Source organism: Macaca mulatta, chromosome 1 (genome assembly GCF_049350105.2).
Source record: "Macaca mulatta isolate MMU2019108-1 chromosome 1, T2T-MMU8v2.0, whole genome shotgun sequence".
In the NCBI taxonomy this organism is placed as follows: domain Eukaryota; kingdom Metazoa; phylum Chordata; class Mammalia; order Primates; family Cercopithecidae; genus Macaca; species Macaca mulatta.
The window spans coordinates 154,234,509-154,262,456 of record NC_133406.1 but is presented as its reverse complement, the minus strand read 5'-3'; the positions used below and the strand labels follow the sequence as shown (position 1 = coordinate 154,262,456).

The 27,948-nt window shown below is 33.7% G+C and overlaps 1 protein-coding gene across 7 annotated transcripts in view; it reads right to left on the bottom strand.

Moving 5' to 3' along the window:
- Window positions 1-27,948, bottom strand: part of ODF2L (outer dense fiber of sperm tails 2 like) — a 119,638-nt gene that overhangs the window by 10,683 nt on the left and 81,007 nt on the right. For 6 of the 7 annotated variants that reach the window (XM_077953327.1, XM_015144313.3, XM_077953336.1 and 3 more), the window contains 10 exons: window positions 27,060-27,231; window positions 25,600-25,732; window positions 24,833-24,958; window positions 23,287-23,349; window positions 23,083-23,154; window positions 22,376-22,492; window positions 16,313-16,498; window positions 12,515-12,624; window positions 11,096-11,231; window positions 1,276-1,386 (listed from right to left, as the gene is read on the bottom strand). In XM_077953327.1, the coding sequence (XP_077809453.1) occupies window positions 1,276-1,386; window positions 11,096-11,231; window positions 12,515-12,624; window positions 16,313-16,498; window positions 22,376-22,492; window positions 23,083-23,154; window positions 23,287-23,349; window positions 24,833-24,958; window positions 25,600-25,732; window positions 27,060-27,231 (1,226 nt within the window). The remainder of the gene's footprint in view (window positions 1-1,275; window positions 1,387-11,095; window positions 11,232-12,514; window positions 12,625-16,312; window positions 16,499-22,375; window positions 22,493-23,082; window positions 23,155-23,286; window positions 23,350-24,832; window positions 24,959-25,599; window positions 25,733-27,059; window positions 27,232-27,948) is intronic. The other variant, XM_077953374.1, reaches the window with a different exon arrangement.

The window sequence follows — 27,948 nt, the reverse complement described above, 5'->3', positions numbered from 1 at the left end:
ATCAATGTCACTTCAAAGAACCAGTCTCTGGTCCAAACTAGCTTCCATTTAAATTATTTTTCCCACCAAATCAAAATCTGATTAAAAAAAAAAAAAGATTCTAGGCCCTGCACCCAGAATACGGTCACTCAACAACAATATTCCTGCTGAGGGATTAAACACAAATAACCAGCTGGAAGACCCTGATGAAGAAGAGGTCCCACAGTCCCCCACAATCTCCATTCCTACCTCAGACTTGGATGACTGAAATACTCTAACTGGAGGTCTCAACTCTAATTTTCCCATCTAATCCATCGAGATGCAGCCCCTTTCTACTGCCCACACTTTGCTCCCCTTAAGCTTTCATCCTTAGTTCATTCTTTTTTTTTTTTTTTTTTTTTTTCTGGAGATGGAGTCTTGCTCTGTCGCCCAGTCTGGGAGCACACTGGTACAGTCTCGGCTCACTGCAACCTCCACCTCCTGGATTCAAGCAATTATCCTGCCTCAGCCTCCTGAGTAGCTGAGACTACAGGTGCGTGTCACCACACCTGCCTAATTTTTGTATTTTTAGTAGAGACAGGGTTTCACCATAGTGGTCAGGCTAGTCTCAAACTCCTGACTTCAAGTGATCCGCCCACCTCAGCCTCTCAGTGAATTACAGGTGTGAGCTACTATGCCCAGCCAGTTCATTATTCTTTAATTCAAACTTTCTCTGACCAGTGTGTTACCCATCATGCAAGGACCTGCATAAGTCCCATCTTTCTCATGAAGTTTTTTCTTGAATACTACATTTCCAAAAAATAAAGGTTTTTCTACAAATTACCATTGAACACATGGTCTATTTCATATATATTGTCACATGTTCTTTTCTTGGCATTTCATGTGAATAAATCTGAATTATACTTTATTTCCTGAGAAAGGAGGCATAATGAACTTTAATGACCCTAGAAAGGAGTCATTAATCTAAATCAATACCATTAAATATACACGATGACAGACAAATATAGCCAAGATTAACAAGAATACATTAGAGGTCACATTATACCTACGTAATTAATATTAAATCTACTTTTAGGAATATCCACTATATCCATATGCAGTGTTGGAATCAGTAATTGGCAGAATCATCTATTTACAAAGATGTGTGGGACCTTAAGAAATATTTGAGTCATACCATATTATAACCCACAATGATAGCCCCAACTCTCTTCAGTTCTGTTTATTTAGATTGCAAACAAATAGTGTTTTAAATTGTCTACCAATTTTAGTAAGCACTAAAATAAATGCAGTAGTCACCTGAGTTTTATACATTTCAACAAGGGTTTTCTGGTTTTTTTCTACTTCTTGCAATTCTAAGAGTTCATTTTCAACAGAAACAACTTCATCCTTCAAAGCAGAAAGTGTAGTCTAGCAAAAAAGATATAGATTTTATAAGTCATTAGAATATATTTATACTTCAGTGCTACAGAATTATAAAAACATAACTCATGTATTAACAAAGTTGATAAAACAATTATTTCTGATTGCATGCAATTACCATCTAAAATTTAGGAATTTCACAAAGTTAGTGACTAATACTTATGAACAACCTTCTTAAGATTTACACAGGACATATGATTTTTAAAACTTTTTAAATTTACTGACAAAAAAACTTGGAAATGTTCCTAGATATGAAAAATCAATAGAATATAGAGGTTACTGGAAAAGAAAAATACAGAAAAATTATACTTAGTACATGATAAAGGTTAGATTTTTAAATCAATGGAGGAAACATGGACAACTAAATAAATGGCAATAAAATAACTGTTTATTAGGAAAAAAAATAGGTTGACTACCTGCCTCAGCCCAACTAAAGAAGCATCAAATGAATTAAATAAAAACTTTAAAAATTTTCAAAGACAATTCAGGTAAAACTGTATTTCATTTCAGGATAGCAAAAGTCCTAAAGAGCATAAAATTAAAAGAAGATATGGAGAAATGTAAAAGTCTGAGATACTATCTTCCTTGCAAGCTTACCAGTTAGCCTACTGCAATTTCATGGATGCTATAACAGAAGGTACAAGATTCCTAGGTCAGAGACAGGGGACTTATTACTCATAGCAATAAGAGTAGCAAGACTGTCAGCATTTGTATCAGTTTCCTGAGCCCCAATTCCCACAGAGCAACCTAAACAGGCCAGGTGGCAACTGCATATGCAGTCAAATGCATTACAAAAGAATGAACCTGAGTTTAGGGAACCCAAATTTCTTATAGCAGGCAGTGAGCATGCCTGCCCATACTCCTAAGGGAGACACAGTTATCATATTCCAAGGATATCTACTATGCAAACATCCTTGAAAAGACAGTCTACATGGACAATGTCTTTGATTACAAGATGTGCAGAGCTGTGAGAGCACTCTCAAGAGAAACCATTTAAAAAAATGTGTGCACGTGTATCTCTCTCCAAAATTTCATAGCTTTTCAATACAGTTTAAATGGCAAACAAAATATGAAAAAATATTAGCAAATGACAAATTTGATGCCTTGTCAAATAACATTTGTCGTTACAAAAATAAAACATATAACATTAATATCCTTAATATACAGTTATTATATATTAATTAGGACAAAAGACAACTATAAAAAATGAGCAATTAATTCAAAAAAGGCAGAAATGTGAATGATTGATGAATACATGAACCAGCATGTTCATTAGTTTTTATGCTGTAGGCACTGAAGGTTCTATTAGTGAACAAAACAGACGAAATTCCCTTCCTCCATGAAACTTACATACTGGAGGGACAGACAGACCAAAAATAAGAATAAGCAGTAAAATAAATCAAACACAAAAGCAGCTAGGAATGACATGTGGGGGAAGGCCTCCTGAGAAAGAGACTTTTGAGTAAAACTGATAGGAAGAGTGTCTCTTTAAGAGAAAAAGGCAACAGCAGCAGGAGGCCTAGCAAGTTAGGGGAAAACAACAAGAAAGCCAGTGAGGTAGAAATAGAGAAGAAACGGGAAGAATGGAAGGAGATGAGCGTAGAAGAAGAAGAGAGGTAATAGAAAATGAGATGGTATAATGACTTGTAGGTATTTATGAACCAAGATATCTCGGGGGGGTTCGGAGCAGGGCAGTGACATGATCTGACTACATTTTTACAGGAACAACTCTACTGCTATACTGAATGCTGCCTGCAGGGGCCAGGGCTGAAGCAAGGAGAATGATCATGAGGTCACAGTAACAATGAGAGATGATGGAGGCTTGAATCGGGATAATGACAGTGGTGCTGGTGAGAAGTCGTCAAATTCTGAATATACTTGAGGTAGATTTGATGACAGACTGGAAGCAGCGTATGAGAAAAATGATGATTTTCCATTAATTGGGATGAGGAAAACTGTAGTATTTACTATTTTGGGAAACATCAAGAGCTCCATTTTGGACATGACAACTTTGAGACATCTATTAAATATCGAAGTGGAGATGTCAATCAGGCAGCAGAATATACGTCTGGAATTCAGGGACAAGGTCTAGATTCGAGGTATAAATTTGAAAACCTTGAGCACATAGATAGTATGTAAAGCCACAAAAATAAATGAGATTATTTATAAAATTTGGAGAGATTTGTTTTAAAATTAGTACTTTTAATTACCTGGTACTGGAAAATGTATAGGGACTGTTTTACTTATAGTAGACACATTTATGATAGGTAATTTGGAAATACAGAACAATATTAAAAATGAGTCTCTCTTTTGACCAAACAATTAAATATATCCTAAGAAAACAGATAAGCAAAAAAGACTCAACGAAACTATGTTTTTATTTGCAATAGTAAAAAACTGGAAGTAGCTATTGGAAGTAGCATATATATCACACATAAAATAAAAAAATTATATATATGCTAAAATATTAATTCCAGTTATCTTTCAGTTGTGAGATTATGGGCGATTTAAATTTTTTTCCTTTTGTGTTTTTCTGTTTTTCTAACTTTCTGTAAGAAACAAATACAACTTTTTAACCTTCCAAATAAACTTTCTGTTGTGTCTAATAGAGGAGGTTACTGGGCCTTGGAAGCAGCATTAACAGTTTATTTTTCATTTGCAACTTTAAAATCTAAAACTATTCTAAAGTAATTAAAAGTAATAAAACACAAACATCTAGGCTGCAAAAAAACTGCATTTACACTGCAAATAACATATGCCAAACTTATTTAAATGTTTTCCTTAAAAATCCAGAAAATAATGCATTAAAAATACATTTCTTAATTATTAATAGAATACGCTAAGATACAAACTTTAACTCAATGACTTTTATAGTCTATATAATTTAAAATTAATTCATAATTTTATCAGAAACTAGTTTAAAATATCTTTCTAATCCTTTGTCTATGAAGGATTTCAAGAAAATAAGAAAATAAACATAATAAAATTGCTTCCTCTTTCCAAATAGAGTAATTTAAGCATTCACTCAATAAATATCCATTAAGAGTATATGTCACACCTTCCCTGGGCAACCTGTATGTACACAAAGATAAGAGTTTACAAGGAGAGATTCATTGAGAAGACTTTGGGAGGAAGTAGCATTTGAGCTAAACTTTAAAGGAAAGGTAGGATTTAGATACTGAGAAAAATGGCATTCCAAAGTGTAAGAATAGGAGAACTATAGGAGTAGATGCAGAAAATATAAAACGAGTATTCATATTTGGCTAGAGCTCAGAATAACTAGAAGACGACATTCCCTAGTCTCCCTTGCAGCTAGGTGGGGGTCACGTGCCTAAATAAGTAAGAGAGTCAAGTCATATGGGAATTTTGAGAAGGCTCCTTAAAGGGGAGGAAATTTTTTAAAAAGGGAGGTAATGCATCTTTTTTTCCTCCATCCTGTTGCTTGAAACTTGACTATAATGGCTGAAGCTCCAGCCTCTATTCTAGATCAAAAGAATGAGGGTCATACCTAGGGATGGCAGAACAGAAAGTTAAAAAGCTAAAGAGCCACATCAGTTTTGAAGTGCCAACTCTGTACTACTTCTACATAATAAACATATATCTCTATCTTACTTAAGCCATATAATTTGGATTTTCTGTTATATATGGTGAAGCTGAATCTTAATATAAGGCTTGCTGAAATATAAAAGAAACTTCCCTAGTGTTGCTAGTGTATTTTGTTTTCTGGAATTTTCCAATACAATTTCTGGCAAACTTTATATAACTTAAAATGTGAGACAAATCAAATTTCTAATTATAAAATATGAACAAGATTGTGTCTAGTATTTTTTTTCCTGTCTTCTTCCAAATTCTATTCTGGCTCTGCCAGTAAACTAGTTGTATGATCTTGGGCATGTTATTTAATCTCTCTGAGTTTCAATGTATTCATCCATAATTAAGAAAAGCATCTTTATGATAGCATTGACATGAGAATTAGAAGTAAAAAAAATGTAAACTACTTATCAAGTGCCTCCTACATTAATGGTAATTGATAGATAGTAGCCATTATGGTTGCTACTCTCCAGAGTCATTTATTAAATGACTGATGTATTCCAGGCACAGTACTAGGCACTAGAAGTAATGGGAGGATAAAATGATCCCTGGCCCTGGTATGTGGAGGATGGAGGGAAAAACAGCCCTCAGAGGGAGAAAAATTATACAAACAAGTAAGTGTAATGAAGTTCTACCTGCAAAATTAATATAGAGAGAATAAAACAGGGTGAAAAATGGGAAGATTAGTAATGTGCCCTATTACAGAGAATTTCCTAGGTTTAAGGAGTCTTCTGCTGGAAAACTAACCACATGTTAAAATCTCCATTCATTCCCAAGACCAAATGACCAAACTAATATAAAGCAAAAGGAATGTTTATAAGTCAACTTAATAAAAATAACAGACCGGGGCTGTCAAAGGAAAAAATATTTTTAATGCTTCTGGAAAACTGATGACTGACTAATGAATCAGGAATGGATTTAGGCAAGGAGGAAGTTCATCTACCTGAAGAATCTAGAGAGGTACAGGGCTAAGGGCAAGAGTGAGACCTGGGTTTGAAAAGGATTAATTCAAAGTCTGTGAATAGAACAGCTGACTACCACTACCCTCCACCCCCTGCTCACACACTCAAGGGAAGAACACCTGGAACTAGGAGTTTACTTCCCAACAAACAAAGACAAGACAAGTCCTTCTCTAAAGAAATAGAATGAACTGTTTGGGAACAACAAAGGGATGGTGCTGGTGACCCAGAGCAAAGACGCATGTATTTTGGCATTTTTTAGGGGCCACCAGTAAACTGCTAGTTTCCCAACAGTTGAGAAAAGTGAAGTGAAACCAATCAAGTGACAAGAACCATCCACATATCCATTTGGTTTTCTACTGTTTCATTAGTCTTTTTATTGTCTCATTTGTAAATTCTTAAATGTCATCAGACTTTTGGAAAAAGAGTATCATGAGAGAGATCTAAAAGTTTTTTATATATTAAAAAAAAAAGGAAGAAAAAAATTGGGCGCAGTGGCTCGTACCTGTAATCCCAGTAGTTTGGGAGGACAAAGTGGGAGGACTGCTTGAGCCCAGGAGTTCAAAAGCCCAGGAGCCTAGGCAGCACAGGGAGACCCCAACTACACACATACACACACACACACACAAATTAGCTATGTGCTGTAGTCCCAGCTACTTGTGAGGCTGAGGTGGGAGATTGCTTGAGCCTGGGAGGTCGAGGCTGCAGTGAGTTCTGATTGTGCCACTGCACTCCAGCATCAGCAACAGAGCAACTGTCTCAAAACAACAACAACAACAAAAAAAAAAACCGTGCCAGTTGGAAACAATAAATTGAAACACTGAAAAAAAAAAAAGAAAAAATTGTTATAGGTATTTTCAGATATTTGATGATAGGAACACTTGGGGAATACTTTTTAAAATTCTTGAAAATTAAACTTTTAAATGAAGGATTAAAAGATAAAAACCAAAGAAATCTGCCCCCAAAATTGAACAAAACCCAGAAACTGAAGACAGAGTATCAATCTAGGAGGTCCAACAAATCAACAATACAATCAGCAGTACATCCAGACAGACTGGAGAAAACGGAAAGGGGCAGGAGAGAGAGCATTACCAAAGAAATAATATAACAGAATTTTCCAGAGGTAAAGGACATGAGTCTTTGGATTTACAAAGTCTACAACGTACTTAGCACAAAGTACTGGAAGACACAACTAGATGTGTGTGAAGTTTCAAAACACCAAGGATAAGGGGAATCTCTTAAAACTTTCAAGAAAAATAAAAAATGTCACTACAGAGGAATAAGTATCAGACTGATGGCAGATTTTCTCTACTAGCAACTCTGACTTATGGAAGACCATGGAGCAAAGCCTTCAAAGTTCTCAGTAAAAATTACTTTCAATCTAAGTTGCTATACCCAGCTGAAACCATTAATCAAAATGACAGAATAAAGGCATTTTTAGACATGTGAGACCATTTTAATGTTTACTTCTAATTTTCTCTTCCTTAAGGGAATATTATTTGCAGATATATTCCAGTAAAGAGAAAAAGAAACACAATGTGGGTTCAAGGAAACAGTGGAACCAGGGTAGCAGTCAAGAAAATTCCGGCATGGCATCTGGGCAGCAGGCCTAGAGACCAACCCATTCAGACTGAAACAAGAACATAGAAGGCCCTAAGTAGAAGAAATCTGGGGAAAATAGGTTCTTCAGAGAACAGAGATAGGATGAAGAATTTCAAGAAGGGGGGGGCGGGGGGGAAGACAACGATAAGGGCAAAGAGTACAACAAGTAGGGTTTTTGGAAACTCCAGGTAAAATTTTAAAGTTGTACAAGAAAAAAACATGCATAAACGTATTACTTGACTGTGTAGTGAAAGAACAATTATAAGTCATTACTATTAATGTTTAGAATCAATCTATTAAAAGAGCACTTGAGGTTACAGAACAAATTGTCAATTTAATAACACTGGCGAAGTGAATGTGGGGAGAACAGATAGAGAACAGGTAGTTGGAAAACATCCTTATTTTCCAAATAAAAGGTGAAGATATATAATCTGTCCTATGCTTCACATTTCTGTCAAGTGAAGCTCATCTTACAATATTGGTAAGCAGGGGAATGATGTATAACAAAGAAGTAACTTTTGTTCAGATGCAGTTTTTTCTAGCTCATTAATTGTCTGAACCATGTAAAAAACATCAGCTGAATACAAAGCGCACAAACACAGCTGAACACAGCAAGCCACAGAGGTACACAGCATTCTACATAAAGCCCATATACTCCATGTTCCTCCTCCTCTTTCTTCTCTTTCGTCATTGAGCCCTATCTTGGAAGTGTTTATTGAATATTGCCCTTATGTTCATATCTTATGTCCATAAAAGCCTTAACTCTTTTAGCTTCCTATATCAAACTACCTTCACTTATTTTTTCGAAAGCATAAAAGTTATATGTTTGTTGTAGTATTTATTAGGAATTTAACATGTCTTTTAGTTGTATTAGTATTTATATTATCAATTATGTTAGTGCTCTACTAATTAGAAGGTTAATATAATTGACTAAATGTGATAAACCAAGGAATAGTATAATACATAATTTACTGATACACAGATAACCATGAGAAGAATAAAAACAGAAATTGTTTAGAAATTTAAAACTAGCTCCTCAAAGAGTTACAAATTAAAACCATAGAAAACATTTTTACCTGCCAAATTAGCAAACACTACAAATAAAAACACACATTTCATTTCCTGTGCTGATGAGGTATAGAGAACTAATGGCAGTACGGGTAATAAAATACCTTTTCAGAGGAAATGTAGCAAAGCATATCAAGAACATTCAAAATGTTCATATTCTTTGACTCAGTAATTCTACATGGAAATCTAAGCTAAAGACAATACAGCAAGAAGTTTATGTACGAAAATGTTCATCAGAGCATTATTTTATTAAATGTTAAAAACAATGGGAATAACGTGAATGTCCAACAAATAGGGAATCACCTAACACTTCTACATTGAATATATATTACAGAGTAATTTAAAAGGATGCTTATAAAGAGTTTATATGTTATATACATACAGTATCTGTTTCCATTTTAAAGTGAACAAAGCAAGACATTATTTTAATTACAACTGTGAAAAAACAAATATTACAAAATACGGTTATCTCCAAGGAATGTGGGATCAACAATCATTCTGTTCTTTCTATATTTCTATAGTTTCCAATTTTACTGTAATGAGTATATATTCTTCACTCAAAAGGTAATACTGAATAAATTGTCAGAAGTTGGAGGAACTATGCTCACTGAATAAATGAACTTCTTTTTATTAAGAAATAAGAAGTTCATACTGCTTGAAGGACTATAAAGAACTTACAAAATTTCTTGAAGGAAAAAATTCTAATTCAAAATATCACAATGTCACTGCCAAAAAAAAATGGTATAAGGTACATCGCAATTTTGATTTTTTTAAAAAACCTTTCCTAACAAAAAGTAGCCGAAATAATTGTATTACTAAATACATTAAAGGTGAGAAAAGAAGACCCTGCTACTTCCTATAACGTATCACTTAGATTCCTATCTCCTCCACTTACTCTGAAAGACCACAGTCAACAGGACTGGCAATTTCAAGTCCTGCACTCCAAACTAATCGAGTCTTTCCACCTGGAACAAAACAGACTTGAGATTTGTGAGCCTAGCTTTGCCCCATTGGTCTAAAGGAGACTGAAACTCAACATCAAGATGAGAAAAGTTACCAACTTTATAAACCTACAAAGGGAAAGAATCTTTTTGGCTTGGGCAATCTGTTGCCTTCTGCAATATATAATAAACAATCTTTAATTACTATATACTGTGCTGCATAACACTATGAATCTCCCACAAAGACAGATCAGTATGTAGAAAACAGATCGGCTCCTAAGAAAATAATGCTAAGACCTACAATGGATAAAATTCTCTTCTCAGCACACATTTTAGACGTATAGCAAAAGAAGGGTTTAGAAAGGGTAAAAGAGATTTGGATGTATCTCCATCAGAAAAATAATCTTTTAAAATAACAATTCAGAACCTTAAAGCCTGGAATGCTATCATTTTATTAAAATAATTTCCTTTGGTGATGATTTTTAAATTGTGTATATTTTTCTCATAAACAAACTCATTTTCAAAAACCCACTGCAAGTTTTATATAATGTGTAATTCTAAACAGCCAGTAATTATAATGCTTCCAAGAAACAAGTGCATTTCTAATGCAAAACAAACAAACAAAAACAAACCTTAAATCAAAAAAAAAAAAAAAAAAAAAAAAAAAAAAGCCTTAGATCTTCACTTCTCTTTTAACATTAAAGATCTTTTCTCTCAAGGACCACAAAATATATCTGCAATATCTCTTAGGAATTTAACATGTCTTAAGGACATCTTAATACACAGACTAAATGTATTATCATTTAGTTAATTCTAATTACAGTGATAGAATTAAACTGCTATAAATACAACAAAACAATGTCAGATGCTTATTTTATAAGTTTCTCTAAAATGTACTCTATACTACTAATATATTATTTTTCCTGTGCATATAAACTTTATTTCATGGTTTAAAAAGGTTCTTTTCTGTCTTCTATTTTCTGTCCTCTAAAAGTATTATTATGGAAGTGGAAATGATGCCATCATCTTTCAAGTTCCATCTGGTTATATGTATCTTGGGTTGACTGAGAACTCAAATACCTCTTTTTCTCAGAAAATTTAAAAGCTTCTCCCCTGTCTCTCCTCTGGTACCTATGGAAAGCAATTACCTCTTGGACATGAGTAAGCTGGAAAATTCTTTCTGATTATGAAGCAGCCAAGAACATACTTTCTGATTTCAAACAGACCAGGCCTGAGGTTATATCCTATTGTAACCATGAGACCTAGAAATAATCTTATGTACTAAAGTTAATGTAATTTGGATGATTCATTTAACTGCAAAATTGGATAGTAGTTTATTTTAAAAGTTGAGGCAAAGAGACTGTTAACTTCATAAATATTATTTAGCACTGCTGAAAACATAATATCCTGACAAGCACAGAAGACAAAATTATATAAGAGCACTGCTCTAAACATACTCTTTCTTCAAGTTATTTCTACTAAGTAGACTATGGTCATTATACAATACACGCCTGTACAAACACTCATACATAGTACCTTTAATTTTGTATTCTCAAGATTCAGAGTTTCATTTTCATATTCAATTGAGTGAATTTTCCTAAGAATTTCTTCACATGAATTTTTTCCATCGTCTTCCATTTTCTTAAGAGCTTCCAAAAGATTGATGATTTGCCTTTATAAAATGAATGACACATTTTATAAAAGTCATAAAAATTTTTATTCAAATAACACATTTTAAGTGTGTTTCTGAAATCACTTTGGTAGGATGCAATGTTTCAAATAGGGAATACACAACAATAAATAGAACTGATAGAACAAGAAAAATAGGGAGAAGTAATCCAAAAGGGTACAACCAAAGTAACTGTGATTAGAAACAATTACCCACTGATGATACCAACAAAAAATTATCCAACATGCTCTTTGCTGTTCAATAAAACTTCTAAACTATTATCCACAAGTATGCACATCTCTCTCTTCCTCTCATTCACACACATGCACACATATATACACTACTTAAGGGACAAGGATAAAGAAAAGAATTAAGTGAGGCAATAACAACTAAACTTTAGAAATGAATTATATATGGTAGTTTTCAATGACAAAACTGAAGACACAGAAAACACTTAAAATCAAATATTCAGGGTTCATTATAGTGTTATTAGTAATACATTTCAAATAATAAAATACATGTATTTTTATTTTTCATTTTCTTTGTTATGCATTTAAGTCACTTTAATTAAGGAACAATAATTTTTAGGATTTTCAAAGCAGTTATTATAAACTTTTTAAATATATTTTTATACATTCTTGTTTAAAAGAGAAACATCACCTCCATTTAAGAAAAAGTAAATATTAACATTTACTACAAATAATAGATGGCATACTGAAATACTGAATGATAATCTACAAGTTTAAAATTTCAAAATGTGGGCCAGGCGCGGTGGCTCATGCCTGTAAATCCAGCACTTTGGGAGGCCAAAGTGGGCAGATCACAAGCTCAGGAGATCGAGACCATCCTGACCAACATGGTGAAACCCTGTCTCTACTAAAAATACAAAAAAATAGTTGGGCATGGTGGTGCGTGCCTGTAGTCCCAGCTACTAGGGAGGCTGAGATAGGAGAATTGCTTGAACCCGGGAGGCAGAGGTTGCAATTAGCCAAGATCACACCATTGCACTTCAGCCTGTGCAACAAAGTGAGACACTGCCTCAAAAAAAAAAAAAAAAAAAATTCAAAATGTGAACACCAATTCTCTTTTAATGAGCAATCATTTTAATTATTTTTAATAGTAAGGTAAGAAAACTTTACAGAATTATAAATGCAAAAATATCAAATCATATAGGTAGCACCTTTACCATATGTAATCTAAAAAAATCAAAATACAAACAACTCAAAGAATTTTTTAAAAAGTGAAAACTCTTACTAAATAACAAAAGATTCTAAATTTTTTCTTACTTTTTCATTGTTTCAATCTGTACTTCCAATTCAGTTTTTTCTATTACAATTTTCTCATAATGACTTTTCCAGGCATTGGAAGTTGAAATTGTTTCAGACAACTTGGCTTCCTAAAAAATACATAAAAGTATTCATACTATAATTTTAAAACATTTTTGTTTTGCTCAGATCTCTAAACACAAATACATTATAAACTGGGAAGCAATCTTCCAAAAAGTATGGAACTTCAAATACAGAAAACTGTACATGCATGTTTATAGCAGTGCAATTCATAATTGTAAAAATATGGAACCAGCCTAAATGCCCATCAACCAATGAGTGGATAAAGAAAATATGGTATATAACCACCATGGAATATACTTAGCCATTAAAAGGAACATCTGCAGCAACCTGGATGAAGTTGGAGATCACTATTCTAAGTGAAGTAACTCAGGAATGGAAAACCAAATATCGTATGTTCTCACTCATAAGTGGGAGCTAAGCTATGAAAACGCAAAAGCATAAGTTTGATATAATGGACTTTGGGAATTTGGGGGAAGGGAGGGAGGGAATTGAGGGGTAAAAGACTACACATTGGGTACAGTGTACAGTGCTTGGCTGATAGGTGCACCAAAATGTCAGAAATAACCACTAAAGAAGTTTTCCAGGTAACCAGAAACAACCTGTCCCCCAAAAACTATTGAAATAAATAAATAAAGTCAGTGTACAACTTTGAACAGAAAAATTTTAAAGTAAATATCTATATTGCTATTATTTTATATACACATAGTGGAAGTTTCAACTTAACATTTTAAAAGATGTTGCAACTATTTTTAAACAATATTTCATAATTAAGATAAGTTCTTTTCTTTTTACTGAACTTTCCATTTTACTTTTTATTTTGCCCTGGCTGAAGTGCAATGGCACAGTCATGATGGTTCACTGTAGCCTCCAACTCCTGAGTGCAAGGGATCCTCCTGTCTCAGCCTCCCTAGTAGCTAGGGCTACAAATGTGTGCCACCACAGCCACCATATATATATACACACATACGTAAAATATGTCTAGATATATATGTATATATGTCTACATATATCTATTTTATGCATATGGTGTATATACTATTTTATATATACATATATATATATATATATATATATAGTAAAGACAGCATCTTGCTATGTTACCCAGGCTGGTCTTGAATTAATTTCATGCTCTATATACAGAAGATGGTAACAACCACATAAGCATCAGAGGAGAAAGCCCCTGTGGTACACACAAACTACCCCTAGTTCCAAAGCTCCATAACATTTGGTGATGCACCTTACTTATCTTTGCTATAACAACGCCAAGATCTATTTTATAGAGGTCACCCCATCAGCCTTCAAACACTGCTACTGTCCACAAAGAGACATAAATGATAGTAGTGGCTTATCCATTTTGAATGTGAACTCCCACGAGGTAGGGATTTTTATCTGCTTTTGTTCATAGCTGTATTTCTAGGGCCTTGATAGTGCCTGCAGCACAGTACACACTCAATAAATAGCTCAAATCTATTAACTGCAGATCCACCTAAAGAGCTGTAGCCACTGTGCCTCCTGTCTACATTCTACATAAAAACACACTGGAAGGCAACAATGCCAGTAATTACAAATCAAAAAGCTCAGAAACAGTAATGACAACAATTAACATTTATTGGGTACTTCCTTCTTTCATCGTTCATCCATTTACTGAGCAAGTATTTACTGGGCATGTATTATGCGCAAGACTGTTTTGTTTAAATTTTTTCACAGTAATATTTTTGATATATTAAAGACTAGTATTTTCATATTTTGTATAAAATAAGCTTTAATATAAATTATGAAGTATAAGTTTATAATATAAATTAAGATATACAGAAGTTTTATCAGTAAGAAAAGAATTTATGTGTTAGCAAGATAATTATTACCTACTTCATCAGTATGGCATTCCTAGATGTCAAAACTAGTCAGTGATGGAATTACCTTCCTAGAGAGTTTTTTGAGTTGGCCTACCTTTTCTCTTTGCTTTAGAGAAATGGCACATCTAAGGCCACCAGAAGCAAAATTAGGATCTAATTTCCAAAGAAGGAAATGGGTTAATTCTTCAGTGTGCAGAATTATAGAGCATTTAACATCCTCACCCCTGGGTACTAAATGTCAGAATCATTTGTCTCTAGTACTTTCCAAATCCTCATTTCTTCTTTCATCTCTCCTTACAACATGCAGATATAAAGCAAAATCCCCCTTTTCACCTTTCCTTCCACTGCACTGAAACTGCAACTGAATTAGTAACTAGTGACCTTCTAATTACGAAAGACCACAGACCTTTACAAATCCTCCTTGTCCTTGATCTCTCTCTGTAGTCCTTGGTAAAATTTATGCATTGTGTAGATATGTGATAACATTTTGTCAAACTATTATTTAGCTCTTATTGCTGAACTGTTCATGTTTTAGACTTAAGATACCGTTTTAAATAATGGTACCCTTACCTTAGGTGAATAGGATAGCAAGCTCCTGCCTTCTGAGACTTATATTCAAGTAGAAGGAAACAGTTAAAAATAAAACAAAACACAACAGCAGTGATAAATGAAAAAATAAATGATATAGTTTCAGATTATAGTGAATGCTATGAAAAAAAATTAAGACATTGATATGATTGTTTTAGGACTACTTCAAAAGGAATGGTCAAGAAAGGCCTCTCTGAAGAGATGTCAATTGAAAAGATACCTGAATGATTAAAAAAAGAAAGAGCTATTGTGAGCCAGGGAAGAACATTAAAGCCAGATGCAGCAACAAACAAGAAAAACAACAAAACAAAGAAAAAAACTTCATGCATTACAGGAACAGAAAGGAGGGCAGTGCAAAAATATATTTTCTCATTTATCTCTCCCTACAAACACATGAGATAGGGAGTATTATGATCCCCTATTTTATACATGAGGAAATTGTAGCTTAAAGAGGTTAAGTTCCTTATCCCAAGTCACAAAGTTAACAAAATACTATTTTGTTTGCAATAAGCTTTTATACAAGTCTGTTTTCTTTTCTAAAAGCCTCTAATAATTCTATAAGCCTTAACATAAGTTCTTAAGAGGTAGGATATCAGTCAGACTTTATTTTAAAAATTATTAATTAGTAATTGAATAAATATAATGTGTTGAAAACAACAAAGCACTAAGGCCATTTTCAAATTTGTACTATACCCAAAGATATATTTTACATGATGTGTTTATGTCAGTACATGGTTTTAAATGTATTACTGAGATTAAATGAGGTTAATTACTGAATAAAGTCATAGGGTCTAATAACATAAATCAGCATTTCTCAAACTAGTGTTCCTCAGAACCAGTTCCAAGAGTTGCTCTGTGGGTAAAAGAATAGCTCTGTGGTTAAAAAAGTGTGGGAAACTCTTAGTTCAACACCCTTCGTTCCACTGTTTCTGAAAGCCTTCTCAGAGCCTTTAATTTGCTAACATGGACCACAATGTCCCAAGAGGAAATGTGTATAATATATTACCCTTAAGTAGTTGGCCAATAGAACCTTTTTGTTTGTGTAGGGGGGGACACACTTAATATTTCCTTTAAGTAAAGTTCCCAAGGAAATGCTGATATATTTCAATATGAAAATTTGACATTTTATGTAATATTTCAAAATAAAAGATTTAAAGCAAAAAGTGTAAGTTTTCCTGGTATTAACAGCATTAAGAGAAGAATAAAATTACTATATGAAGCATCATAACATTAATTATATAAACTAAGCACATAAAATATAACTTTTAATTTTAAAAAGAATGAATTTACATACCTGATCTCTAATTTGGGAAGTAAGTTTTTCAGTAGCTCCTGTAAAATGGTCAAGCCTTTGTTTGTAAACTTTAGATGCCTTTTTTAAAGCTACAGCTATTTGCCTACTTGCTTCTTTCATCACTACAGCCTCATTCTTATTCATTCTCAATTGCAGGCTCCACTTGGCTATCTTGGTTTCTAAGCTCTAAAAAAAAAATTAGCAACAATTAAATTATTTCAGAACTCCAATGTTTATGTAAACATTGTAAAAATATGTACATAACTGATACGGTTTGTGTATTACTTCATTCTCACACTGCCATAAAGAAATAACCTAGACTGAGTAATTTATAAAGGAAAGAAGTTTAATTGACTCACAGTTCCACATGGCTGGGAAGATCTCAGGAAACTTACAATCATGGCAGAAGGTGAAGAGGAAGCAAGGACCTTCTTCACATGGTGGCAGGAGAGAGAAGAGTGAGGAGTAAAGGGGGAAGAGCCCCTTATAAAACCATCAGGTCTCACAAGAACTCACTCACTATCATGAGAACAGCATGGGGAAAACCACCCTCATGATCCAATCACCTCCTATCAGGTCTCTCCCTAGACACATGGAGATTATAAGGATTATAATTCAAAATGAGATTTGGGTGGGGACACAGCCAAACCATAGCATTCTGCCCCTTGCCCCTCCCAAATCTCATGTCATCACATTTCAAAACACAATCATGCCTTTCCAACAGTCCTCTAAAGTCTTAATTCATTCCAGCATTAACCCAAAAGTCCAAGTCTAAAGTCTCATCTGAGACAAGGCAAGTCCCTTCTGCCTAGGAGTCTGTAAAATAAAAAGCAAGTTAATTACTTCCAAGAAACAATGGGGGCACAGGTATTGGGTAAATGTTCCCATTCCAAATGGAAGAAATTGACCAAAAAAGGGCGGGCTACAGGACCCATGCAAGTCCAAAATCCAACAGGGCAGTCATTAAATCTTAAAGCTCCTAAATAATCTCCCTTGACTCCATGTTTCACATCATGCTGATGCAAGGAGTGGGCTCCCATGGTCTTTGGCAGCTCCAGCCTTGTGGCCTGCAGGGTACAGCCCCCTTCCTAGCTGTTTTCCCAGGCTGGCATTGAGTATCCGGAACTCTTCCAGGCACATGGTGCAAGCTGTCAGTGGATCTACCATTCTGGGGTCTGGAGGACTGTGGCCCTCTTCTCACAGCTCCACTAGGCAGTGCTCCAATGGGGACTCTATGTGGGGGCTCCAACCCCACATTTCTCTTCCACACTGCCCCAGCAGAGGTTCTCCATGAGGGCTCTATCCCTGCAGCAAACTTCTGCCTGGACATCCAGGTGCTTCCACACATCCCATGAAATCTAGGCTGAGGTTCCCAAGCCTCAATTCTTGACTTCTGTGCACCTGCAAGTCCATCACCACGTGGAAGTCGTCAAGGCTTGGGGCATCCACCCTCTGAAAAAATGGCCTGAGCTATACATTGGCCCCTTTTAACCACAACTAGAACACAGGGCACCAAGTCCCAAGACAGTACAAAGCAGCAAGGCCCTAGGCCCAGCCCACAAAACCACTTTTTCCTCCTAGGCCTCTGGGTCTGTGATGGAAGCGGCTGCCATGAAGACCTCTGACATGCCCCAGAGACATTTTCCCCATTGATTAACATTTGACTTCTCATTATTTATGCAAATTTCTGCAGACCACTTGAATTTCTCCCCAGAAAATGGGTGTTTCTTTTCTATCGCAGGGTCAGGCTGCAAATTTTCCAAACTTTTACGCTCTGTTTCCCTTTTAAACATATGTTCCAATTTCAAACCATCACTTTGTGAATGCATAAAACTGAAAGCTTTCAGAATCAACCAGGTCATATCTTGAATGTTTTTCTGCTTAGAAATTTCTTCTACCAGATACCCTAAATCATCTCTTTCAAATTCAAAGTTCCACAGATCTCTAGGGCAGGGGTAAAATACCGTCAGTCTCTTTGCTAAAGCATAGCAAGAGTCACCTTTATTCCAGTTCCCAACAAGTTCCTCATCTGTATCTGAGACCACCTCAGCCAGGACTTCATCGTTCATATCACTATCAGCATTTTGCTCAACACCATTCAACAAGCCTCTAGGAAGTTCCAAGCTTTCCCACATCTTCCTGTCTTCTGAGCCATCCAAACTGTTCCAACCTCTGCCAATTACTTAGTTCCAAAGTCACTTCCACATTTGTGGGTATCTTTATAGCGATACCCACTCTCTGCAGTACCAATTAACTGTATTAGTCCATTCTCGTGCTGCTATAAAGAAATACTTGAGACTGGGTGATTTACAAAGGGCCAAGTTTTAATTGACTCACAGTTCCACATGGCTAGGGAGGCCTCAGGAAACTTCAATCATGGCAGAAGGCGAGGGGGAAGCAAGGACCTTCTTCACATGGCAGCAGGAGAGAAAAGAGTGAAGAGCCAAGGGGGAAGAGCCTCTTATAAAACCATCAGATCTCACTCACTATCATGAGAACAGGATGGGGGAAACCACCCCCATGATCCAATCACCTCCCATCAGGTCTCTCCCTAAACACATGTGGATTCTTAAGATTACAATTCAAGATGAGATTTCGGTGGGGACACAGCCAAACTATATCGGTTTGGATCTGTGTCCCTACCCAAATTTCATGTCAAACTGTAACCCCCAGTGTTGGCGCTGGGGCCTGGTGGGAGGTGGTTGGATTAAAGGGGTTGTTTCTTATGAATGGTTTACAGCATCCTCTTGGTGCTGTTCTCCTGATAGTGAGTGAGTTCTCACGAAATTGGGTTGTTTAAAAGTGTGCAGTACCTCCCTACTTGCTCTCTCTCTTGCTTCTGCTCCCACCATGTGAGATGCCTCACTCCCCGCTTGTCTTCCACCATGACTGCTAAGTTTCCTGAGGCCTCCCCAGAAGCTAAGCAGATGCCAGAATCATGCTTCCTGTACAGCCTGTGGAACTGTGGGCCAATTAAACTTCTCTTCTTTATAAACTATGCAGTCTCATGTATTTCTTCATAACAATGTTAAAATGGCCTAATACAATAATTCTCTATATAGGTTTTATCAAAATGATTAATAAGATTAATTAAAAAAGCAAAATAGTGAAGAAAGGTGACTTCACCAATGCTTCTCTATAACCTGTTAAAGGATGCAAATTTAAAACATATAATCCTATATCAAACTAATGCTACCATTATTAAAGATACTAATATTAGTGATTATGGTACAAACACTAACTTCCTTAAAACTTCTGTGATTAACTCAGCTTTTTTAGTTCACATCTAGAATATTACACAACTTACTAGTTTTAAAAACTAGTTTAAAAAAACACAATTGAGCTAGAAACAATCTAAATATGTACCAATATTCAAAGGAATTGGTAGCTCCCCAAATATATTAGGACTATTCATTTTGAAAGCTAAAATCTTAAAGATATTATTATAATCTTTAAGAAGGCTATAGATGAGATAAACAGATTTATTTACCAAATTTTAATTTACTAGAATTAGGGGGCATGTCCTGACACTAGAGTTACATTAAAGATAATAAAATACTACTTTATCCAATAAAGTAAATTTATGGAAGTCATTATTCCAAGACCAAACACAGGTTTAGACAAATTAATGACTATAACAGTCATAAGATTAGTATTATTGAGGACACGTTTCTATCATTGAATGTGACTGTAACTAATTGGCATGACTATCTCTTTGGCATACCTCTTGGTGACATGAGAGACAGAATATTAGGCTGGGTAGATGAGGGATGTGATTTAAGGTGATGACTCAAATGTTTTTATTCAAATTATTTTAAGACTTTGTATTTAAAGTATTTGAGTATTAAGTATCTATTAATTTAAAGACTTATGATTTTAATGTTTTTACATTTTTGAAACCTGTGAAATATTGAAATGTGAAATTATTACAGAATTTAAGTTTTAGTCTCCCATTCCTTAGACAGCCATTTTAATTTTTAAAAATTGCAAAGGAGTCACAGTAAAAGCTAAACCTAGGACTTTTCAACTTAACTCTACAATCATCAAAATCTAAGTTTCTTAACTGCCACTAAAATTGAGATTAAGAAGTATATATTAAGATTTAGATTTGATTTCTTTGAAGAGTGACTAAGTAAACTAAGAGAAGGAGCAATACATTCTTAAATTGTTTTTAAAAAAACAAAATCCCATAAAACATAACTAGTTGGGGAAAAACAGCAGTACAATAAGTCGACATAAGACAAAGGAACATCCCACAGGGAACACTGCTGTCATTCCTCTAGAAGTCCACACGGTGTCATCATCACACCATGAATAGTTGCTGTCTTAGGTTAAAAGACTTTTAAACATAGAAAGTAAATGTTCTTTTTGAACACGGTTCCAGACACAATGTTCTCACCAGATTTATCAAATCCCACACTTAGGCACTATCAAGGAGTATACTGAAATGACAAATTATTTTTATAATTTCAAAATAACCTCTCAAGTCATTTGCCAAATGAATGAACACAAAGTTGATTATCTGTCTTCTTCTCTCTCCAAAGGAGTGTCCGTATACATGTCACATTTTATACAGACAATTATTCTCAATCTCTTCTGAAAATATGAAAATGTTCTAACTCTAATTGCTACATCACAAAGATCTAGAAAGAAAAACTGGTGCAAGGCATCTGTGGGATAGTTCCCAGAGATTTACAATGTAAATTTTTAAAAGACCCAATACAACAAATTACTCAACACTAAACAGTTGAGATTGATGTTGCCAAATTGAGTTCATTGGATTCATACTCTTAAAAACAAAAACAAAAACAAAACACTGTCAAACCTAAGTCAAAAAGAACTAAATTCTGAACCCCTTAATTACTTAATGCCTTAAATCCAAAAGTCTGTGAGAGAAAATGTAGAAAAATCCATAAACTCAGTTTCTTTTAATCATTTCTTAACAGTAGCATTTTGGTAAAAGAATTTGAATTCAAATTATTAGTAGAATTTCAAAGCAAAATTTTAGGATTTTAGCCTTATGTTCTTTCTCCAAATTATCATGGTTATAAAAAATAAACACTATGCTTTAAGATAAATTGGGAAAGATTACCTAATATGTTCAATCACACATCAGATGAATTCAATCACATGTGCTCTCCTGTATTTACTATGACAGACCACTGCAATACCAAGTCCAGTTCATCTGCAGTGCCCTAGCATACAAAATTTACATGCCCCATAAATCTACTTAATGTCCCTTTAAAGGAAGAAACAGACACACACACACACAAACTCGAGTACAGTTTTGAAACATGCTACAGGCTGCAGACATCTGTTATGATTCAGGACTGCAAAACCAAACAGAAATCTAATTTAGAAGTCCTCATACTCAATGCAGTTGGAGTCTCTGTAACCTCTCAAGGTGGGAATATTGCTTCTTTGCCTTTGGCGGAAATAAAAAAAAAAAGTTACCTTATATTGTATGACATGCCACCTCAAATTCTCATCTCAAAGTGACTTTGACTCCAAAAGAATAATTAAATCAAAAAATTCCCCTTAATTATACTCCTACAAAGTTGTTTAATAAGGGAATTACTTAATTTTGTGAACATCAAAGTTGGGCTGATTTTAAAATTATTATGATTAGTAACAAAAAATAAACCTTGTATTGACTATTAAACATGTGAAAGTATATATGAATGTATGTACAGACAGAGAAAAAAGACTGAAATAATGTACACCAAAATGTTAACAATGATTTTGGTGTATTTAAATTTATTTTCTATAAATTTTCCACAGTAAATATAAATTAATTATAAAGTGGAAATGATTTTTAAAGTAATTCAATCCCATAAATCCTTCCTAGATTGGTATTAAACAGAGACAGCATTTTTATATTGAAATTTGGACCCAAACCTTTAGTTAGGCCACAAATACTAAGATTTACCTTAAATATGTATTTCCCATGTCAACAACTGTGTATTTTAAAACCATCAAATTCTAGAACTAAGGAATGGCTTTATAGTGTTTCATTAATTTTATCACTTAAGCTATTAAAATGGATATATATTTATATATAACCTTTACGTATTCTTTCAATTTATTGTTCTCGGCTTCCTTTTTATGAATTTGGATCTGTAGTCGTTCATGTACTACTTTTACTGATTGAGAAAAACGGTTTGCTTTCAAAGTATTTGCCTGTAACAAAGAGAAAGAGAAAACCAAAAACAACCATATTATTTGCTGTATCCCCAGCCCAGCACCTCTAATTTTACCCTGATTTAAAAAACAATCTAAACAGCTGATAAAAAGCAAAGCATTACTTTACATAAACTGCCGCCCCTATTACAAATGTATTTCATGCCCAACCAGGGCTAAGTTCTTTCCCCCAACCTTTTTTATTTAATGGTTCCTGATAATCATCTCTTTTTTAAAATTCCCATCTATCTTTATAAAGGTATGGGTATACCTAAAATGTTCCTACAAACACTAACATTCCTTAATTTGTCACCCAACTGAAATACAATACAAATTTAAAACAGTTCCTATATGAAGTGATTTATGCCAAATATCCTGACAAAACACCATAAAACTCTAAAAAAAGCTTAATAAAATTAAGATGTTATATTTGATAGGTAAAAGCTGTAAAATATCCAAATAATCTAGAATTTCAAAACACTTTTCTGTGTTTATTTCTGAGGAGTTGGGGCCAGGATGGGGAAAAAAAAAAAAAAAAGAAGTCAATATTAATAAAATGAATTAAGCTCAAAAGCTCAAATTTTGCTTACCTTTTCAGTCTGAAACAAACAAGAAAGTTCTTGGATATGGGCCTCCTTTTCAAATACCTTCTTCTTAAGATTCTTGAGCAAATATAAAATAAGAATTAGACATTTCACAACTTGGATAATATTGGCTAATTTTATAAAACCAAGCAGCATGCAAATAACAATGACAGAAAGAATGGACAAAAAGTTAAGTGTGGAAAGACTTACAGTATTTTCACTTTCATTATCAGTTAAATTTTCTAGCAACATGCTGGGTAAATTGTCTCCTGTCTGTGAAAAGAACGTTATAAATCAGTGATCACAAATTATATTTCTCTATATAAAAAAGTAGGAAGTGGAATAAGCATTACTCAATAAATTAATATGACTTTTAATTCAGATTTTTAAAAGAGTTAACCATTGAAAAGATTTTTGCTCAAGTATTCCAAATTATTTTTGGTCTGCAATTTATGAAATTAGTTAATTTACTAAATTGATCGCAAAAGAATGCTTCAGAAGGTATAGGTCAATGACACTAAAATCACAAAAATCCTCTATACAAAAGAAGTTTGTATAGAGTATAGAATGCAACACAGTGCTGTTTACAAAGAGGCAAAAATTATCAACAATCTAAATTCTAGCAATAAGAAATCTCTTAAAGAATTACAGCGAATCAGTAACAGAATTCTATGTAGCCATTTTAAATGAGACCACAGAAGACTATTTATTCATTTTTGAAAGTCATACTTCTGCTTTAGAATGTGAAAAAGTTAATCAATTCTTTTCACCCAAAACCATATATATATGTACATATAACACAAAATTATACACGGAATTTCAGAGGGCTTATGGATTTCATCAAGGCCATTCTTGGATCGATAAGGGTCCAAAGAACTCGAGTTAAGATTCCTTTCTATTCAAAAAATATTCAATACATGAGAAAATATTGACAATACAGTGTTAAGTATAAAAGTCAAGTTACAAAACGAAGAGAGTAGTTTTACTCCATTTTTCTAAAACACCACGTATATATGCACACATAACATATATACAGTAAAGAAACAAAAGACTGCAAAACATACACAACATAAAATTAACAGTCCTTAATCGTGATGTTTCACTAAGTGCTGAGATCAAGAGAATATTTCTCTGCTTATCAAAATTTTCTATAAGCATGTTAAGTTTTTAATTACAAAAACTATTACCTAATATTACTTTTTACAATTCTGAAAAAAATTATCATAGGAAAAAGTCAAAAGGGAGTCAGAAGAATAATTTAGGTGATTTAAAGGGTATAAGCTTTCTTTTTGGAGTGATAAAAATGCTTTAAAATTGACTGTGGTGACGGCTGCACAACTCTGTGAATACAATGAAAACCATTGAATTTTATAATTTAAATGGGAGAACTGTATGGTATGTGAATTCTATTTCAATAAAGCTTTTACCAGATGAAGAATATATAAATATGTTACATATATATAAATATAATGTACAAAGAGTTTAAACTCAAAAAGTGTATATTTTATTAGAATCAGCTAAATTAAGTATAACAAATAAAGTTTTTGAGATGAAAAATAAAAATACATTTTCTATAAAAATGTGGTTTTCATATAGAACTACTTATGAAACATTAAAGGTAGGGATTCATGACTGACAAAATTCAAAGAATTATTTCCATTTCAAATATACCAATAATTTCTACAGTTTAAAAATAATGTATCCTTCAAGTGAGAAATATCACTATTAAAATGAGTGCTTAGTGTTAATGCCTTACTTGTTTGTAGTCTCGCTCTCTAAGAAGATGTTCTAAAGCTAGTTTTACACTTTTGAAAGTGTCTAATTCTTTTGTTAATATTTCCTTCTGTTCGGAAATCTTCAAATTCGATGCTGAAAGATTCGCCTGACAAATTACAAGAACCACATACACATTTTAAGACACAGCATTAAGTAAAACCCTCTAAAATATGATACTATCAAACATATTTTTTCCTAACAAAATCATTCTTTTGTGCATAGTAATAATGTTACAAAATTTGTAAATTGGATCTGTTATACAGTACATTAAAATAAAATGAAATCAAAATAAGAGCTTATATTCTAAAAGCATTTTAGGCTTTTAAATAAAAGTTATAGAAGATAATCTATTGTTTGTCCCTAATTTAAACTTTAATATGCTGGAACTTAAAAACAGTTCTCTATTCCAAATAATACTATCGAAAACTGATACATTTCACCTCTCAGAAGATTTTAGTTTTAAATTCGCTCTTCAGAAAAGCTGATTTTCTAGTTCAACTCCAGTTAATTCAAGCACCCAAAATATATTGTTTCTAGCTTAGCCTCTTATCAGGTGTATGCCTGAGATTATCTTTCAGGAAAAGAATTGTAGTTAGTGACACGGGAATAAAGAATTCTGATAAACCCTCATTTTTGGTATTAAATACTCATATGTGAGCATACCTACATAAGATATGAGACCTCAGTTAATGCATTCTGAGTAATATACTAGCTTTTCATTTTATTATATATTCATAAGTCACTCACATTTTCAAAATTAATCTTTTCAATGGTGTCCTTAAATAGTGGCAAAAGTAATTCTATAGAACAAGTTACCAACTCCGCTTCCTTAAGTGTCGCTTCCAATTCAGTCTTTTCATTTAGGATGTCCTGCTTCAGGCTAATTACAAATGCACATACAAAATTTAAGTTAAATCCAACTTCATTTAAAGATGCTCCTCAGAAATGCCATATCACGTATACAGTACTCTTATTAGCAAGGACAACTTTTAGTCCAAAAGTAGCTCGAAACTTGGACTTTGAGTGTAAGCAAATTTTAAGAACACCTTATTTTACTTATATTTTACTTGTATGTAATCACAAAAGTTATTTGGGTTAAAGACACATGTATAGTTAAGTTTGAAGGAGCATTTTCAATATTTATAAATAAAATTCCAAGTGATATGGAAACTCTTTAATTGGCAGCTTTTCTCTTTCTTTGTAAAACATAATGGCTCATTAACAACTGACAGCATCCTAGAGGCTATGTCAAAAATATGTGTTAAGTACAACTGGCTTAAAGTAAAGAGCCTAAGAACATTCTATCTATAAATGACACCTGTCCCTTATTAAAAATCATAGGCAGAAAGTCAAGTATGATTATAGATGATAAAATATTATTTTCATTTATAACAAGTTAAACCAGAAGCTGGACTAAGCTATCCATACTGACAGTAATGGTATACTAAGATTGCCACTTGGCAGGGGGCAATATTTCATGTAAATAACAAGTGTATTCCCCACTCTAAAGAAGTATGACAAGTATTTGCTATATAGTAATATACGAAATGACAGTGATTTCACATGCATTAACTACATTTCTGATATCACATATTATTACATTTTCATTTATCTTAAATAGCTTTATTTTACAAATTCTTAACAGATGAGGTTTTCATTTTTTTTTTCTTTTTCTTTTTTGAGATGGAGCCTCGCTCTGTCACCCAGGCTCTGTCACCCAGGAGTGTAGTGGTGCTATCTCGGCTCACCGCAACCGCAACCTCCACCTCCTGGGTTCAAGTGATTCTTCTACCGCAGCCTTCCAAGTAACTGGAACAACAGGCACACGCTACCACATCTGGCTAATTTTTGCATTTTTTCACTAGAGATGGGGTTTCACCATGTTGGCCAGGCTGATCTTGAACTCCTGACCTCAAGTGATCCACCTGCCTCATCCTCCCAAAGTACTGAGATTATAGGTATGAGCCATTGCGCCCAGCCAGGTTTTCATTTTTAATTGCTTTCATTCAGATTCAAAAAAACTAGCTGAATTCTGCTAGATGAGTACCTTTGTAATCAGATTAAATATATTTTAATAAATAAATACTAGATTTGAAAAAGATACTCTTAAAAGAATGCTGTATTTGATTCAAATAATTTATATTATGGACAAAACAGGAAATTCTGAAATCGGAAATTTAGATTTCCCCTGATACTGATGAGAATACCAGCTGAGATGACTTTCACTGGTACACCGTGGTAAATCTTCTTTCTCTGATATAGTTTTAAGATGGGAAAAGAGTTCTTCTGAATGACTTCCATCATTTATAGCCGTCTCCATAAATTCAGTAAATGGATTTACAGGTGGCTTCACAGCAACTTCTCCACATAAGCTGAAACCTAGGAAATATTTTAGTTATTAAATTTATCTCAATAGAGATTTTTTTGTCATTACTCTCTCATAAAAAATAAAGGTTATAAGGATGTGTAAAAGAATAACATTTCAAAGACAAAATAAAAAGTATAACTGCTACTCATTGTGATACTAATTCAAAATTGTATCAAAATTGCATAGCACAACCACTCAACAATAGCCAATTTCCATACACTGTTTCCAAAAGGCCTGATAATTCCTAAATAATCACAACAGTGTCAAAATCTTTATTAGTCTATTTCTTGAAGTATTACAATATTTGAACCCAGCAAGACTATAAAACAAATATAAAAACCATGGGTTACTTATAGTTTGTCTTATTAGGCCCATGCCATAAGAAATATATGTTATTTATGCCTAAATCTGTAGAAATCTAACTTTTCAAAGACTTGGCAACAATAGCTACAAAGGATAGGATATTCAATTGCAAGCAGACTTTTCAAAAGTAAATTCACTTACTCCTATTCCCAACTCAATCTAGAATATTGGTGATAATGAAAAGAACAGACAGACATTACTTCCAAATTTTACTAACGTAATTGTTTTTACTCACACCTGTAGATGTCACTTTAAAAATGTGAATATTTATGAATTTCTTCAAAACTACTCCAATTGAAGTAATGAGTTAGAGCTTTGGCAACCATTAAGGCTCTGTTTTCCCAACTCTAACAGTACATGGTAAT